This window comes from Nymphalis io, chromosome 30, assembly GCF_905147045.1.
Source record: "Nymphalis io chromosome 30, ilAglIoxx1.1, whole genome shotgun sequence".
Classification (NCBI taxonomy): domain Eukaryota; kingdom Metazoa; phylum Arthropoda; class Insecta; order Lepidoptera; family Nymphalidae; genus Nymphalis; species Nymphalis io.
In genome coordinates, this window is record NC_065917.1 from 6250037 (window position 1) to 6268366 (window position 18330).

Here is an 18330-nt window from a genome sequence, read left to right on the forward strand (position 1 = left end):
CGATAGCTTTTTTACAAAAAATGTAGGTGGGTCGATTTTTTTGGAGGCCAGTGTATATTTTTTTTACACGGCCATCTGATCCCAAACTAAGCAGAGCTTCTACTATGGAAACCAGACAACTGATATATTACATATACTACTTTTCTTTTGTAATACATACTTATATAGATAACTACACCTAGACTCAGGACAAACAGACATGTTCATGCACATAAATGTCTGTCCTGGGTGGGAATCAAACCCACAACCTTCGGCGTAAAAGGCAAGTATCTACCAATCACGCCAACCGGCTTGTCTATAATAAATATATATTTATTATGAGTGCGTTAATTTGTGCTTGAGATCGGTACACTGTAGAGGCTAATTGATGCTGACAAGTGACGTCAAGGTAGCACGCGCAAGCGATCCCTTGGCGCTCCTCGTTAAGACGGAAAGTGTGCCGCTGGTTTTTTAATGGGTATTCCGATGTTCGGGGCGCACTCAGCGCTTCGGATACCGGCCAGTTCCACATACCCCCCACTGTTCCCGCGGGGGAAACGCGTAATGTTTTCCAGCGATAAAAAAAAGGCTGACAAATGTTCTCATGTTTACACGTCCATTCTCGTAAATACGTTCACTCACGCTATTTTTTTGCTATTTATGTAAATATACTAGCGGGTCCACTTTTGAATGCATGCGAAGTCTCCAATAAATTAATTAATCTCTCTATATCTATTTCTAACGCGCTTATATACTCCATTCTGAAACAGAATAAGTAATTAATTATGTATTGGTAAAATGAAAACTCGATTGTTTTTTTTCAAGAACGAATGTTGTTGTATATAGAGTCAGTGATATAGTTCTGTGAGGTGATAAGGATACTCAACTTACCGACAATGTTTTAACGCATTCGCAATATTGTATTTATCATCAATCATACATATCTCATCTCGTGCTTTACGGTGAAGGAAAACATCGTGAGGAAACCTGCCTGTGTCTAATTTTACTGGAATTCTACCACATGTGTATTCCACCAACCCGCACTGGAGCAGTGTAGTGGAATAAGCTCCAAACCTTCTTCTCAAAAAAGGGGGAGGAGGCCTTTTGCTCAGCAGTGGGACATTCACAGGCTGTTACGGCACGGATACATATCTACATATTTGTAATCTCGATTGTTATCGAAATTAACGATAACATGTAATCTAGATTGAATGTAATCAATAATTAAAAGTAATCATGATTAATGTAAGTACATTAACTTTACTTTCAATCAGATTGGAAATCTGTTTAATAAAGTATTTGATTAGGTCCAATTCTACTCATAATCAATCAGTAGTAATCGTATCGCCGAATATGATTATGTTTTGATTACTTTCGTTAATATGTAATCATGATTCATAATTACTGGCTCTCTGGATTCATAAATCTGGCTACATCGCCCAAGTCTGAGCCCAGCTAATGAGGCTGTATTGTCGCGTTCCCACACACACTCTTTACTGCCCCATTTGTAATATAAAGATTTTTTTATGACCTACGTAAAAGTCTGCTTGGATAATGAAATGCTTACGTAAGCATCTAATGTTTTAAAAAACCAGTCTTTTAATACCTCATGAAGTAATGTATCGGCTTCCACTTCTCCACGTTGGGTAGAATCAGTTTCGATATACTATAATATTTATTTTTCGTTAATCGGTACGTTTCCAGCATTGATCTGTATTTTTCACGTATCTGACCTGAAACAAAATGTACCTAAAACTTACGAAAAGTGTCTTAATTTCTAATCCAAATATATTATCTTAATCACGTTATTGGTTAACTGGTGGTAAGTGGTCACCATCATCCATAGACATTGGCGCGGTAAGAAAAGGTTTTTTTTTATGGAAAAGGAAGGCGGACGAGCATATGGGCCACCTGATGGTAAGTGGTCACCAACGCCCTTAGACATTGCCATCGTAAGAAATGTCAACCGTCGCTTATATAGCCAATGTGTCGCCAACCTTGGGAACTAAGATTTTATGTCCCTTGTGCCTGTAATTATACTGGCTCACTCAACCTTCAAACCGGAACACAACTATACCAAGCACTGCTGTTTTGCGGTAGATTATCTGATGAGTAGGTGGTACCTACCCAGAAGAGCTTGCACAAACCCCTACAAGTATTTATATCGTTAATATTGGCTGAAATATAACGATAAAAGTGAAGATGTCAGAAATAATCAGGCTGACTTATTGACGTGTGCCGCTTAAACCGTGTAAACCATTACGACTTCAACGCAGAAATAATCAGGCTGACTGGGAACTTTATTGACGTGTGCCGCTTAAACCATGTGTTACGATAAACCATTACGACATCAACGTTTTATGCTGACGGTATCCTACCCGTGCGGAAGCGGGACGAGTAGATAGTATTTTGTTATAATAAGTAATGCAATCTTATCACGTAAAATTGGCGATAGGTTTGTACCAATGATCATTCCAAATTGGAATCCATGATGTCTCGAACACTCGTCCCTCAGGACGTCAGTCTGGTGTATCTTATCCTTGGCTTCCACCACCAGCTCGTGGGCCAATTTTCGCAATTTGTCTTTATCTGATCTCCCCATTTGATCGCGAACGTTGTTGTATTGCCATTGCGCTCTTATTAAATGGAGAATAACTGTAAAAAATATATTTATTTACATAAAAAATGTTTATATTCTTCGTTTAAATAAGTATATAATGACACAAAATGTAATAATACTTATAGCTTATGTTACTATTATGACCACGTGGAATGGTGGCATGAATGCTAGCAGCATTTTCTAGTTGACTCGCTATTTCGACCTTCCGAAAAATTAGAAAAGAAAGAAAGAAGAAAGGCTGGGCCTTGTGAGGTTTTTGCTTGTGTAGTAGAGTAATACGCAAAATGACTAAAACCGGAATTATCCAGTTTACACTAACTATCATGTGGCTAGAATTCTCGAATAATTATCGTTAGAAGTGTAATTTGTTTATTGTTTTTTTAGTAATTCTAGAACGCGTGAATATTAATTGATAATCCCGGGTTCGAACCCAGGCAAGCACCACTAAATTTTCATGTGCTTAATTTGTGTTACAATTCACTCGTGGACGGTGAGGAAACCTGTATAATCCTGGGATATTTGCACACACGGCCATCTGATCCCAAATTAAGTTTGTATAAAGCTTGTGCTATGGAAACCAGACAACTGATATACTACATATACTACTTTTGTTTTGTAAATACATACTTATGTAGAAAATTACACCCAGACTCGGGACAAATAGACGTGTTCATGCACACAAATGTCTGTCCTGGGTGGAAATCGTACCCACAACCTTCGGCGTGAAAGGCAAGTATCTACCAACCACGCCAACCCGAGCCGGTTGGCTTGATTGTTAGATACTTGTTGGTAGGTACTCATTAATATTGAGAAATTAAATTGTCAATAAATAAAATTCGAAATGCAATAAAAATATTTATTGTTTAACTGAAACGATTTCAAAAATTATTCTTTTTATTAATAACCTTGATAATATCAATTAAGTTGTTAATTTCTATAGCTTTGTTAGCTATTTGCTCATACGCATTTATGTGTTCCATGGGTTTCCACTCTTTATAGAGTCTTTTCATTGTTAGCGATATATCGGTCATCACGTTAAATTTATCCATGAGGTCGCCCATTATGAAACCAAATTCGAAAGACGAGTAGTTTGCGTAATGAGCTTTTATAAGTTCAGCTCTTTTTACTTTCGTGTCACTATCTCTGATGGTTTCGTACATGAGTCTGAATAGTTTTATTTTCATACTGCTGTCTTCTGGATTTTTGCCGTCCGATTTTGTTGTGTCCGCCATTTCTGTGACGTCAGGAGATCTGAGCATCGATATGCCAACACGACGATTGATTGGTGGAATTGTTTTGTCATTTAAAATTTTTATTTTCGTTCCCCATGACAGTTCTTTTAAAATGTCGTTTTCTTTTGAAGCGAATTTTGAATCAGTATAGAGTGAATCTGGAATATATTTGCTTATTATTCGATTTTAATACGATTTCAATTTTAAATCACAGTACAGTAAGAGCATGTGAGTGTCCCAATGCTGGGCTAAGGCTTCCTTTTATGAGGAGGTATGGAGCTTATTTCACCATGCTGCTCTAATGCGGGTTGATGGATACACATGAGGCAGAATTTCCATCAAATTAGACACACACAGGTTTCCTCACCGTCCACGAGTGAATTGTAACACAAAATAAGTACATGAAAATTTAGTGGTGCTTGCCTGGGTTCGAACCCGGGATTATCAATTAATATTCACGCGTTCTAGAATTACTAAAAAAATAATAAACAAATTACACTTCTAACGATAATTTTTCGAGAGTTCTAGCCACATGGTAGTTAGTGCAAACTGGATAATTCCGGTTTTAGTCACTTTGTATATTATTCTACTTAAGCAAAAACGTCTCCAAGCTGATTTATTACTGGCAAATCGCAGATGGCGTCCTGCTTAGGTCGTATACTGAACGGGTGATTATTTCACCCGTAGATATGAATGCGCGGAAGCGCTATTTATTGGCAAGTTACATTAAAGTATATAAATAAAAAAAACCTCCAATAAGCAATACCTATGTGTAAATTTTTATTGGTTTTAGTGAAACGATGTTAAAGTTCATTAATACACATTTTTTTTTTTATAAATAAATTCAAACTTTTTAGTTGTGGTATTTAATTCAATTAAACGAAATGTTTAATTAGAATGATTTATTTAATTGAAATCAATATTGATAAACTTAATTAAACCGTGAAACTATATATAATGTAATAATTCACTTATTTCATATTAAAATCATCGAGACTGTTGGTTTTGGATCAGCTTTTAGTTATATCATTTCAACTGCCCTTTTAACATTTTCATATGTTTTTTAAAAATTAAATCTTGAAAGTTAGTCACACCTTCTTCCACTTCCTTTTCTTCCTACGTAATTAAAATTTCACATGTCGGTTCAGTTCCGGACAATGTATTTTTATGGTAAGGATCAGGATTGTACCTTTTGGCTCCGGATGAAAGAAGTTCTCAACAGACCACAGACTCAAAATAAATACAAACGCTTGTTTTTAAAAATGATTATTGTCTATCGATATAAAAATTATTGTCTACAGTCATTTTAGTTGTATTATGTATTACGTTATATAATATCTTTTTAAATTATTTATCTACCAATAATAATTAATCTCCCATCCATAGTCAATGGGCCACCATTTTTTTAACTTCTTTTTGGTACTAAAGAATCTACTTATTACATACTTCTCTTGCTTAAATCGTTTCCTCTTCGTGGTCCTCCTAGTGGGGAACGCTATGCTATGGTAGACGTAGCTGGAACTTTCAATATCAGTTTGATAATATTCGTCCTCCTCAAGATCAAATTTTTGTTCTGCCTTCACGACACCGTACTTTCTTTCAGTCTCATGCAGCATCTTCGAAAGGTGATCGATCTCCCAATAATGGTGCTCTATTTCTTCCAAATATAATACCAGTTCCATTAAATATAATTTCCGTCTCATGTGATGGCTCGTGTTGTATTTGTCGACCATTCTTCTGTACTTCTCTTGTATCGTGTATATCAAGTAACCAACTTCGAAAGCTACGTTCGCGGATGATTTTTCCTTAATAATTGATAGCTCGTCTATTCTATGATTGGTATCTTTAATTATATCACTTGTTATGTTTAATAATGCCTGTGTTGATAAATAATCTCTTCTCTCCTGTGAAACAGACGCTTTTGAATTTTCTGTATCTAAAATTATATATTGGATCAGTTGCTTCTTAATGTCCAGAATTTATGACACAAGTTAACTTTATTGTTATTACATTTAAATTTTGGTACGAGGTTATGTTAACTGTTTTTAATCTGTCGCTTGTCACGTTCAACTGACAGACGTCAGAAACGCATTCCCACAGCGGCTCGTCTTTAGTTGCATTGCAATTACGTTGTTCAATAATAGACCTACATATTGTTATAATTAAAGATCATTTTTATATTGACACATTAATAACCTTACAAAAACTGCCTATACAAGTTTTAGATATTACATATCCAGTGCTATTCTGTAAGAACTCACTTCGAATCTCACTCGTGAAATGTTGTAAATCGATTTACTGATTACGCTATTTTAATTCTTGTATCCTTTAAAATGTTTGATTATTCTAGTCAAGATCGCATATCACTTTCTGACATTTGACGACTGTTTTCGGCGGTGAGTTTCGAGTTTGTTCGTACTAAAGAGCACATCGACCTTTTTTCAAGGGGATGTTGTGTTATGTACACAAATGTAATATATACTTAATTATTGATTTAATTTATTAGTTGTACTTGTTGAAAATGGTTTGCACGTACCTACTGTTAATGTTTGAATCGACGTAATTCGCGTAGAATATTTTTTATTCCTACTTCACAAGATTAATTATATGATTTTTTAAATATAAAAAATCCATCACCCATACATTGAGGTTGTAAGAATTATTAACCATTCGTAACATCGTCAATGCGCCACCAACCTTGAGAACTAAGTTGTTATGTCCCTGTGCCTGTAATTACACTGGCTCACTCGCCCTTCAAACCGGAACACAATGATACTAAATATAACTGTTTGTTCGAATATGTGGTAAGTCGGTGGTACATACCCACACGGGCTTGCACAAAGCCCTACCACTAAGTAATCTAATATAAAGTTTTACTTACATAATATAAAAATAAATATTATCAATTTCATTCTGTTTTCATCCAAAACAAAAATTTTAATCTGTAAATTTCATTGGTTAGTTATCAAAATAATTAAACGTAATGTAATTACTTTTTAATTATGTGTAATAAAAAAAATATATACATTGATGCTTATTGCAGTTTAAATGTTTTTAATTTAATTTACTTTATATATTTATTAAAATGTGGCAATTGACAATATTAGTTGTTATATTATGTAAGTTGGATGTATATAATTTATTTTTGACAAATATATAATATAGGTATTCTAGTAATGAATTATGTTCTCTTAACTGATTTTGGAAACAGCGGTCAATCTCAAGAGAGATTGTTCTGCGCGGGACATATTATAGTGCATAAGCGTGTGTGCACAGGTGCAATCTCTATTTGATAACTCTCATAATTCGATAAAACAGCAATCCGCCACGAAGAGAAAGAGTTCAAGCACAGGACCAACGCCATTACGTGTTTTCCGAGGCATTTTCAGGTGGCCCTTTTGTTCATCCGCTTTCCTGTTCCATAAAAGAAAACACTTAATTTTTAATATTTATTAATTTAAATATACTCTACTTTTTCATTCAAATGAGACGTGAAGGTATCTTGCGGGCCAGCAAGGCGGGGAAGGCTAGTGCAGTCCATTCTTTCGGACTGTACTGGCCGTTGTCGTTGTATTCTGCTACCACTTACCATCAGGTGGAGTAGAGTCATTTGCCTTCCCGGCAAATATAAAAAAGAAAAAATAATAATAATTATGTAGCAACTGCGATTATTTCGGTGGAGGGATTCCAGCCTCCACGTCCCTTACCGTGGTGGTCATGGCCAGATAGAATTATTTTTACCCACCTTATAAATATGACAGCTGAGCTCATCATGGGTAAGTCCTTAAACCAAGTATATAACTTCTTAAGAGAGAGAAATGTTTAATTAGAATGATTTATTTAATTGAAATCAATATTGATAAACTTAATTAAATCGTGAAACTATATATAATGTAATAATTCTCTTATTTCACATTAAAATCATCGAGACTGTTGGTTTTGGATCAGCTTTTAGTTATATCATTTCAACTGCCCTTATAACATTTTCATATGTTTTTTTACGATTAAATCTTGAAAGTTAGTCACACCTTCTTCCACTTCCTCTTCTTCCTACGCAATTAAAATTTCACGTGTTGAGTTCAGTTCCGATGATAATGTATTTCTATGGTAAGGATCACTTCTTAAGAGGGCCCTTCGTTTAGTAGAATTAAAGGGCCAAAATAGTGGAGCTGGACGTTGAAAAAAATGGATTTTATGGTTGAAGTGCTAAATAATTATTAGGTATCGCTTGGAATGAACTTAAAATGACATTAAGGGTCAGCGGTCAGCATATGAGTAGGTACCTCCCACTCATATGTATATTCTACCACAAAACGGCACCAATTAGTATTGTTCTATTCTGTTTTGAAGATTGAGTTAGTGTGTGTAACTACAGGCACCAGGGAAGTTACAACTTATTAGGTTAATATTTCTTTCAACACCAATGTTTATGGGCGATGGTGATAATTTAACATCAGGTGGTCCATCTGCCCATATGCCTTCAGATTTTATAAAAAAAAAATATTTTAAAAAGTAAGATCCGAATATTCGAAACGTAGTGCAAATTATCACATTAATTTCAGACGCGACCTACAAACTGAGACACGCTGATAAAATTAGAGAAATGCATAGCCACAGCATCACATTTGAGCTGGGGTCCATCGCTGCTGGGATACAGGAGAGATTCCAAAGAATGCTAAATATTTATAAGAAATACGCGAACATACCGGACTTTGAAAGGGCCACATATAAAATTACGGAATTGCTAAATGCTTTTCATGTCATGCGTAAGTAAAAATACTTCGCACTTTGACCCGATGCTAGTGAGCCAGTGTGACATACGTATCTGCTTATCTTAAACATTATGCCGACTCAAATTGCAGGAGTAAATATAGATAAAATTTATTGATCTTCACTCGATATCGCATCCTTGATATCTGAATAATCTGTGGAAATCATTTTATGTGATTCATGACAAAATGGCGTTTTGAATGTCGGCGTCGTTGTTAACTTTGAAAGTAAAATCAAGTTGATATAAGTATTTAAGTGGAATAGTGTTGTATGTATCTATAAGTAAATGGATTGATGTTCTTGTCTGTGGTATTTGCCAGTTATCATAACTAAAATCATTGTTTTTAGTCTACTTCTGCTAAAATTTAAAAAATTTATATTATTTTACTACAGAAGGTGATTACAACGAAATACGTTTGGAGAAAGCAATTTTTTACGACATAGTCCGGAAGCACGAGACCACACAGGCAACTTTTAGGCACAGGGCACTACAGAAACATCTTATGACAACTCGTAGGAGTACTTGATGTTGGGGGTGGATGAAGAAGGACAATATTCTACTATTAATAAAATAACTTTGAAAGTAATCATTCGGTTTTTTTTTGGAATATACAATAGTTAAGACAACCGAAATACAGAGTGGTAAAAATGCGTGAATCATACCCAATGATCGTGGGTTCAAACCCGGGCAAGCACCACTGAAGTTTTTCATGTGCTTAATTTGTGATTAGAATTCATCTCGTGCTTTTCGGTGAAGGAAGACATCGGGAGGAAACCTGCGTGTGAATATATTCAGTGAAATTCTGCCACACTTTAAATAGGTAGGCAGACCTGTAGGTCTGATGAAGATGATGATGATGAATGATCACCAACGGAAAGTAATAAAAAATATTAATCATATTATATCGTTAAGGCGCCACCAATCTTGGGAATTAAGATGCTATGTCCTTGTGTCTGCAGTTACACTGGCTCACTTACCACTCTTCAGACCGAAAAACAATAATAATAGTTACTAACCCAGACGGTATTTTTTTTTTTTTTTTTTTTTTTTTTTTTTTTTTTTTTTTTTTTTTTTTTTTTTTTTTTTTTCAGCCTTTTGCCGTCCACTGCTGGACGAAAGCCTCCCCCATAGAACGCGTTTGGCGTTCTATGGGGGACGGTATTATATAAAGCCCCTATTTTGATGCGTGTATCCTTAGAATGTCATTATTATTATGGTCAAAGTCGCATATCACCTTCTGACATTTTGTGACCGTTTTCTGCGGTGTCTCGTGTTTGTTCTGACAGTATTCTATAAGATCAAACTATTGATATATGTAGTGAATAAATTTTATTATAATTAACGATATATCAGACGTGTCTAAATGTTGTGGATTTGGAGATAGTCATTATTAAAAATTACACATATTTGTAATATTAAATACATGCCTATAGCAGCGGTTGGAGATTGGGAGCTGAATATCAAGCTCAGTGGCGTGCCATTAGAGAGACCTATGTCCAGCAGTGGACGAGAAAAGGATGATGATGTGCCTATAAAAAATATAGATAATATGTTTTTTTTATGACTATTGATGGCTGTGCTAACGACGTACTGTATAGGTAGACGGACGAGCATATATGTCACTTTGGAGTAAGTGGTCACCAACGCCCATAGACATTGGCATTGTTTGAAATATTAATCATCACTTACATCGCCAATGCGCCAACAACTTTGGGAACTAAGATGTTATGTCCCTTGTGTCTGTAATCACACTAGCTCACTCACCCTTCAAACCGGAACACAACAATACCAAGTACTGCTATTTTGCAGTAGAATATCTGATGAGTAGGTGGTACCTACCCAGACGAGCTTGCACAAAGCCCTACCATCTGCAACACCCGAAGGCTTGCAGGTATGCTTCCGACTTATATTCTAAGATAAGCCGAGAATCAGTCATAATTTTATATTAAGGATTATTTTATACATCGAAAACGACTAAAAAATTAGTTTTATACATTTTAAAAGGAACAATATTGTTATTATTTTACATACAAAACATTTTTAACAACTATTAAGGTGTGCTTAGGTAATTGGTTGTTGGGCGCCATTTATGACATTTTCAAAGTTCGAATAATAATATCCTGGGACATTATTCACACACGGCCATCTGATCTCAAACTAAACTGACCTGGTGCTATGGAAACCAGACAACTGATATACTACATATACTACTTTTCTTTTGTAAATACATACTTATATAGATAATTACACCGAGACTCAGGACAAATAGATATGTTCATGCATACAAATATCTGTCCTGGATGGGAATCGAACCCACAAACGGCGTGAAAGGCAAATATCTACCAACCACGCCAACCGGCCCGTCAGAATAATAAAATAAGAATGCTTCTACATCTAATCATTCGCTAACCATTAATTTTCCATAACTAATATCGTAAAACGATCGCTTGTAATAATTTAAAATATTATTACTATCGCGAATTTTGTTGTATTTGTTATCGTTTATTATGGAACGGAACAGAAATGAGTTTTTTTATTAAAATTTGTATACTTCCGTAAGTAAGAAACATTTTTTGTATTGGCAACACCTATATTTTCACCTAACAATAAAATTAAGCTTTAAGGTTTTTTTTTTCTTTTTTTAAGGTTATCTTTAAATTAATTAAAAATTAAATATAATATATATATATATGTATATATATATATATACATATATATATATATATATATATATATATATATATATATATATATATATTTATATATATATATATATGCACAAGCACAATTCAGAATATATACACAACATTGTAACACGATCAAGTACAAAGTGGTTTAAATCCAAATACTTTATAATAAGATATTTATTAATTTATTTTTAAGTTATGTACAGTTATTTTTATAATTTATAAAATTAAAATAAAAACAAAATACACATTACATATTTATAGCAAAAACACGCCGTCTAAAAGATTGTCCTGTGGCGTTGTACCCAAGACACTGGCACTATTGCCTCTCTGCACCGCTAGACTCAGCCTTTGGGCTAAATAGACGCCAGGTCTAGGGTTACCAGAAGTGTTGACCAGTTTCTTAGAGAGATCTTTTATAATTTTTTTTACTATCTGGCGACCATGGACCTAATGTTTCTAAACCCAGCCCCGCAAATTCAAATTCGTTGGAAATAATATTAGAATAATAAATATTAAATAAATAAATAAATAATTCATGTTTTATTACAGAATCATTTCACTATTTTTCTTGAAAACAATGCTTTCAAATAATCCGGATATGACTCCATTCATGAATGACATAACAACCGGTTTATATGTCACGTTTACTAATGAGACTAAAGGTAAGAGTATGGTACTTATGAGAATTGATGTGTAACTAATAAATCTTACGCTGACGTCATCTGACGCTCCAAATCTTATGCTTACTCGCACGCTCGAAGTCTCAGTTAGTTCCGTGTACCGAGCGCCAAGATATTAGGTCCTTACATACGAAATGGGCGTATCAAATTTTAAAATTTGTAAATTTGTATATTAAATGTACGGGAGGAATATAAAGTCATTTTTTTTTTTGTAAAATATATTTAATTAATCAAAGTATGCACCGTTGTTATCTATACACTTTTGCCATCTCATAGGTAGTTCATTGATCCCTTTACAAAAAAAACCACGAGAATCAATAAACTCTTTGAAGGCGGTTTGGACTGCCGCATCGGAGTTGAATTTTTTTCCTTGTAAGAAGTTGTCCAAATTCCGAAAAAATTGTAATCTGTTGGAGCAAGGTTCGGGGAGTACGGTGGATGCCGCAGACATTCCAATTGTAGCTCATCTAACTTAATGGTTGTTTGTTGTGCAGTGTGTGGTCTTGCGTTGTCGTGAAGCAGCAGTGGCCTAGAGCGATTGACCAATCTCGGTTGCTTAACAGCTAGTTCTTCCTTCATAGTTTGCAGTTACGGACAATAAACATCTGCCGTAATCGTTTGGCCAGATTTTAGAAAGCTGTAGTGAACGACACCGGCACTAGCCCACCAAACACTCACAAGTAACTTTTTTTAAGTCAATTTTCGTTTAGGGCAGGATTTAGCTGGGTTTCCAGGGTTCAGCCATTGCGACGAGCGCTTCCGATTATCGTACAGTATCTATTTTCATCACAAGTAATGATTCGATTTAAAATCCCTTCATTATTGTGTCTGTTGAGCAAAATAACACAGCAGTCCACGCGTGTTGGCAAGTTCGATTCACTCAATTCATGAGGTACCCATCGTTCAAGTTTTTTTACTTTCCCGATTTGCTTTAAGTGGATTAATACAATTTTATCACTTACCCCGAAACCTGCAGCTATCTTTGAAGTACTTTGTGATGGATCCGCTTTCACAATAGCCTTTAATTCTTCTTTTTCCACTTTGGTTTGGGTTGGTTCTGAAATTTCCTGAACGAAAACGTTGAAACCACAAACGTACAGTGCTTTCTTTTGCGACACCAGCGCCGTACAAATTAATCCCTCGAGCTGATTCTGCTCGAGCTGGTAGAACTTGTACTCGTAAATATACCGATATTTCATGTTTTCCATTGTGCAGTAATAAGCGCAAGAAAGAAAGCAATGAAAAAAATAATGAGAAAAAACAAATGAATGACTGTTTTCAAAACTCAAATGTACCAGCTAAATGAAATTATAAATTTCAATTTGGAATTCTTAACCAAAGATGAGATATTTCAGATCAAAGTGGTCAGTACGACAAAACGCTAATTTTATATGTAAGGATTACATATTTACACATCAAAAAATCTTATGTCTAATAACAATGAAATCGGAACCACCTTACATCAAGAAGCTTACATCAAAATCGTTTCAAACTAGTTATATCCGAACGTACACAGTATAAATATAATAATAAAATACAATAGAATAAGTAACATTAGTTACTGGTGGTAGGGCTTTGTGCAAGTTCGTCTGGGTAGGTACCACCCACTCATCAGATATTCTACCGCGAAACAGCAGTACTTGGTATTGTTGTGTTACGGTTTGAAGGGTGCGTGAACTAGTGTAATTACAGGTACAAGGGACATAACATCTTAGTTCCCAAGCTCGGTGGCGCATTGGCGATGTAAGCGATGTTTAACATTAATTACAATGCCAATGTCTATAGGCGTTGACCACTTACCATCAGGGGACCCATATGATCGTCCGCCTTCCTATACTATAAGAAAAAAAAAACATTTAAAGATAAAAAACAGTTTAACAAAAACTTTTCGTAAAGGTAAAACAATCTCACCTAATTTTTGTGTATGTAAAACCATAGACACATACCATAGTGGAGTTTGAGTGTGATAGAAAAAAAAAATTCGCTTAACTTATTATTACGGGGAAGTTGAGCGTGTAAAAGCGTCCTCGCTGACATAATTAGAGAATGGTCTTATTAAGAAAAGATGTAATTAAGCTGTTTATAAAGTTTAAATAACGTTCTGTGAGCTCTATAAAAATGGTATTTTCTTGAAGAAAACACCTTTAAAATAAATGCTCAATGAATAATGTTATAGCTAGCGAAGCATTTAACGAATTACTGTTTTAGAAGAACGGCCGTCTAGTGTTAAAGATATAATGAACGTGACGAGGAGGTATTTGGTTGCTAACATGGATAATCTTAAACACCACGGAAATATAGCAGAGAAAAGCAAAGCCTGCTATTTCACATCCGTAACGTACAGAGCTGCGTAAGTACCTAAACCATATCACATAAAAACTTCTTGAGGATGAGTCGTGATTCAGTATGTCACAAAATATGTGACATACTGAAGGTTCCTCGGAAAGGCCCTAGTGTGGGACATATGTTGGGTCACCGGCCCCGTCTCATATCAGGGAATGAATGTTATAGGCGTGTTTCCGCGGTAAAGCTGTAGCGATTATGCGTTGCACTTAAAATGCTTGGATCTTGAAATAATCTTGCAGAACCTTTTATTAAAAATATAACACCTCGTTTTATCGCCATTACTGGTACATACTGGTCTGGTTCATTTTTCGCCCAGAGAATCAGAATTGCGATTCCAAGAAGAAATGCTGCTGGCATTCTTGCTCCCATTACTTGCGATCGTGATTTGTACAGTAACTATTTTATCAAAGGCCTTAATTTAAATAGAGAATAATAATTTAAATAAAGATGGCCTAGTGGTTAGAACGCGTGAATCTTAACCGATGATCATGGGTTCAAACCCGGGCAAGCACCACTGAATTTTTATGTGCTTAATTTGTCTTTATAAATCATCTCGTGCTTGAATGGAATCTCGATGAAGGATAACATAAAAAATACTTCATCGTCACAATATTGGCATCTATTTTCCAGGATGTGGGATCTTCGAAGATATTTCGAAATGCGTTCTCTATACACCGACTCGATGGAATATGAAATCGGCTTTCTTTGCCACGAGATCATATACAGATACCAATTACTTCTAGAACTTTACCAGATGGTCGAAAGAAGATTTGTCTCATTCGAACATAAGAATTACGCTTCAGTAACCTACATGTTTTACATATATACTAATATATTGGAGCAGTCCAAGGTCATTATACACTTATGTAATATGCTACATGAAGTTGAAAAAAAATATAAAAATGTTAAAAAGGGTCTGTTTAGTGATTATGCTGATCGGATAGGACCAGACGGCGCTCGTAAGTATAGTTATCATGCTAATATTATTACTCATTTGGGTAGGCACCACAGACTCGTCATTTATTGAACCGTCATAGAATTATTAACATAGTTATGTTCCAGTTTGAAAGGTAGGCGAACCAGTGTAACAGGTGTAAGGGACATCACATCTTTGTTCTCATCATATTAACTGTTCCTTGTATATCATCAGCAGGTAGCTGAGGAAGTCACATGGACATATAAGAAAAGAATTATCATCTGTTCCTCCAACCAAAATAGAATATCAGCTAACATAAAAAGTACAAACCAGAATAGTTATAATGCAAGTCTGACTTGTATTTAATTCCACTGGCTCATTGACCTTTCATACTGAAGCAGAGCAATACAAACTTTCTGGGTGCCTTGCCTGAATATGTAGTACAGGCAATGTCTCAACAAATATATTTAGATAATAAAAAATCTCATTGCAGCAAATGCTTGGGAAAAGAATAGAACTTCCCTTGAACAGGCCAGACAAGCATATGAGAGGTGGCTCCGGCAGAAAAGACGAGAACAGCGGAAAAGAGAGAAAGAGAGGAAGAAGTATTTGCAACAAATGGTCAAGTTTGGACTGACCACAGCAAGAAAACAGACAACGAAGAAGCGGTAATTTAAAAGTCTAGAAATTTCGTCGTCGTAATTTAAAAGTCTAGAAATTTCGTCGTCAAATAGATTTACAATAAGAAAGAATGCTATTCAAACATTTGAGTTGGATAAGTTGATGATTTTTGTTAATTCACTAATACTACTGTACTGTACTGCTGTTATCTGCTGCTATTATACATAACGAAGGGTGAACTCCCGTAGTGTTTTTAAAAAGAGTGACGTCACAATTGTCAACTTCTTTACGACTGCTCATATTTGGTACTTGTAGAGCTTCGTATATTTTACGTGCAACGTAACAACGTTCCAAAGAGGTCCGTACTATTCGAGGACTCGAGCAATAATGCCCCAGTGTCGACAGTGCGGCCATATTTATAAGGTTCGTTGTATACGCACGTGTTAATAAATTAAATATTGAAATATAAGAGATATGCCGTTTTACAAAAACGCAGAATCAAATCAATTATTCTTATTTTATAGTAGGTTATCAGTTTTGCGCCGATATTCACTACAAACAGTTCACGATTAATTAATCTCAATTTATAATACAACACTATTACACTTAACTACTTATATCCAATTTAATTTTACTTCCAACGTTCCGTTAATAACTTCGCCTTTCAAAATGCAATATTTTCACGACTACCTCGGACTATTAAGATGAAAGCTGTTTATTTACTCACTCTAACTGCTATGTATAGCAAAGACAGGTGGCAGTATTTGATTAAGGAAAATCCATTTCTTTCAGTTCATGGCCCATACAATACGGCTGGTCGATTGAAAATTGGTAATACGTCGCAATATGAAGCTATTTTTAAATTAAATAAATACAATATACGCAAGTGTGTTTTATTATCAATAATCTTATTTACATTAACTGTACGTGTGTTTGTTGCTTTAGAGGAGCCTAAATAGCTGAATCGTTTTTGATATATTTTTTGTGTGTGTTGGCGTGGGTTCCTAGGTTATTCTCCCACAAAACAAGTTATGCTAACCGTATAAAAGCTTAATTTAAAACATCCATATAAGACTCGCAAAAGAATTATTTGATGATGATCTCCTCGGCCACGGCGGTCAATCTTGAGCGCGATTAGTCAATTGCGTAGGACACATTATAGTGCACAAATATATGCGCAAGCACTGTTTCCCTCTCATAATATGATGGGATGACAAATACGACACGCATCAGATATTCTACCGTAAAACAGAAATACTTGGTGTTGTTGTGTTCTGGATTGAAGGGTGAGTGAGTCAGTGTAATTACAGGCACAAGGGACAACTTAGTTCTAGGTTGGTGGCGCATTGGTCATGTAATCGATAGTTAATATTTCTTACAATGTCTATATGTAGGGGCGTTGGTGACCACATACCATCAGGTGGTCGTCCACCTACCTATACTATAAAAAAAACGACGCGACCGAAAGTGGTTCAGACGCAGGACGGCTTTACGTGCTTTCCAAGACACGGGAGTGTAGACAAGCCAACTTCAGGACTCCGAGCTGCTAATGAGATTCTTCAGCAGAAAAAACCTATAACTTTTTATCGGCCTGACTGGTTTGAAAACGGGACCTCGGGATCAATGGCCTTATATCTAGCCACTAGACCGACGAGGCAATCGGATTTTTTAAAGTACTATTTAAATAGGTAAGATTTATTTTAGTTTCTAGCTTCAATTCGGATATAGGCTGTTGCATATATTTTAATAAGCTGCCGTAGACGGAGAGAAAATTGTACCGGGCGCTTTTAATGCGAACGCTGCCAAAACTATAATAGATACAAAAAAAAACTTTATAAACAAAAATTTATAAGCAGATTATATCTATCTTTTATAGATAACTTACTGTACACATTTTTGTAATAAAAACAAGGCGAAAAAAAATGACAACTGCAATTCAGTTTTATTGACACGAAGTATTGTTACCTAATCCGCAGAGAGCGTCCATTATATGTGGTCAGAAACAGTCACCGCTTGTGGTACCCTGCCGTAGCCCGGGTGTTCTTAGCACCCCCATCGCAAGCGTTACCATGGCCGGTACGTGGTCAGGAATGATGTGATTACCGCGAATTTGTGTCGTCGCTCATAGGGGGTTTGCCTTAGTCACCACGCTTGGCAGGCGGGTTGGTGACCGCAGTGGCTGGAAATTTTTCACTAATAGCGCTGCTGTCCGCTATCAGGATTTGCACTTTCGAATTCCCGCATGTGTGTGGTTATACCACCACGATTTCGGTCGCCAGAGCCTCGTTCGTTGATTACCAGGATGCACCACGAGCAGGTGAGGTTAAAGGTAAGGCCTAAGGTTGTTATCGACCTTTCATCCCAAATCAAAATATCCTAATCAAAATAAATTAAATATTATTAATACGTACATGTTATTATGAAGATGTTTTATCCTTTGAAACTCACAACTATCAGCTTGGTCTTTGATTTTAT

General features: G+C 35.5%; 3 protein-coding genes across 6 annotated transcripts; 2 read left to right on the forward strand and 1 right to left on the reverse strand.

Moving 5' to 3' along the window:
- Window positions 1-3483: 3483 nt before the first annotated feature.
- Window positions 3484-6800, reverse strand: LOC126780132 (uncharacterized; the record flags this gene model as incomplete). Its single annotated transcript, XM_050504401.1, has 2 exons — window positions 6713-6800; window positions 3484-3989 (listed from the first exon to the last, which is right to left on the reverse strand). Coding segments are annotated over exons 1-2 (537 nt in total), but the record flags the coding sequence as incomplete, so codon positions are not given.
- Window positions 6801-6875: 75 nt separating this feature from the next.
- Window positions 6876-9188, forward strand: LOC126780138 (uncharacterized). 3 transcript variants are annotated; one of them, XM_050504409.1, is made up of 4 exons: window positions 6876-6950; window positions 7491-7607; window positions 8394-8597; window positions 8995-9188. In XM_050504409.1, exons 1-4 carry the CDS (start codon window positions 6917-6919, stop codon window positions 9126-9128), a joined length of 489 nt encoding a protein of 162 aa, XP_050360366.1. In that variant the 5' UTR covers window positions 6876-6916; the 3' UTR covers window positions 9129-9188. The 3 variants fall into 3 exon arrangements, with proteins under 3 accessions (XP_050360366.1, XP_050360367.1, XP_050360368.1); XM_050504410.1 differs by lacking the exon at window positions 7491-7607 and having other exon boundaries at window positions 6881-6950; XM_050504411.1 differs by lacking the exon at window positions 6876-6950 and having other exon boundaries at window positions 7250-7607.
- Window positions 9189-11056: 1868 nt separating this feature from the next.
- On the forward strand, window positions 11057-16741 carry LOC126780086 (uncharacterized). 2 transcript variants are annotated; one of them, XM_050504351.1, is made up of 6 exons: window positions 11057-11157; window positions 11842-11954; window positions 14184-14322; window positions 14949-15277; window positions 15728-15902; window positions 16648-16741. In XM_050504351.1, exons 1-6 carry the CDS (start codon window positions 11126-11128, stop codon window positions 16688-16690), a joined length of 831 nt encoding a protein of 276 aa, XP_050360308.1. In that variant the 5' UTR covers window positions 11057-11125; the 3' UTR covers window positions 16691-16741. The 2 variants fall into 2 exon arrangements, with proteins under 2 accessions (XP_050360308.1, XP_050360307.1); XM_050504350.1 differs by having other exon boundaries at window positions 11059-11157; window positions 14181-14322.
- The last annotated feature ends 1589 nt before the right edge of the window (window positions 16742-18330 follow it).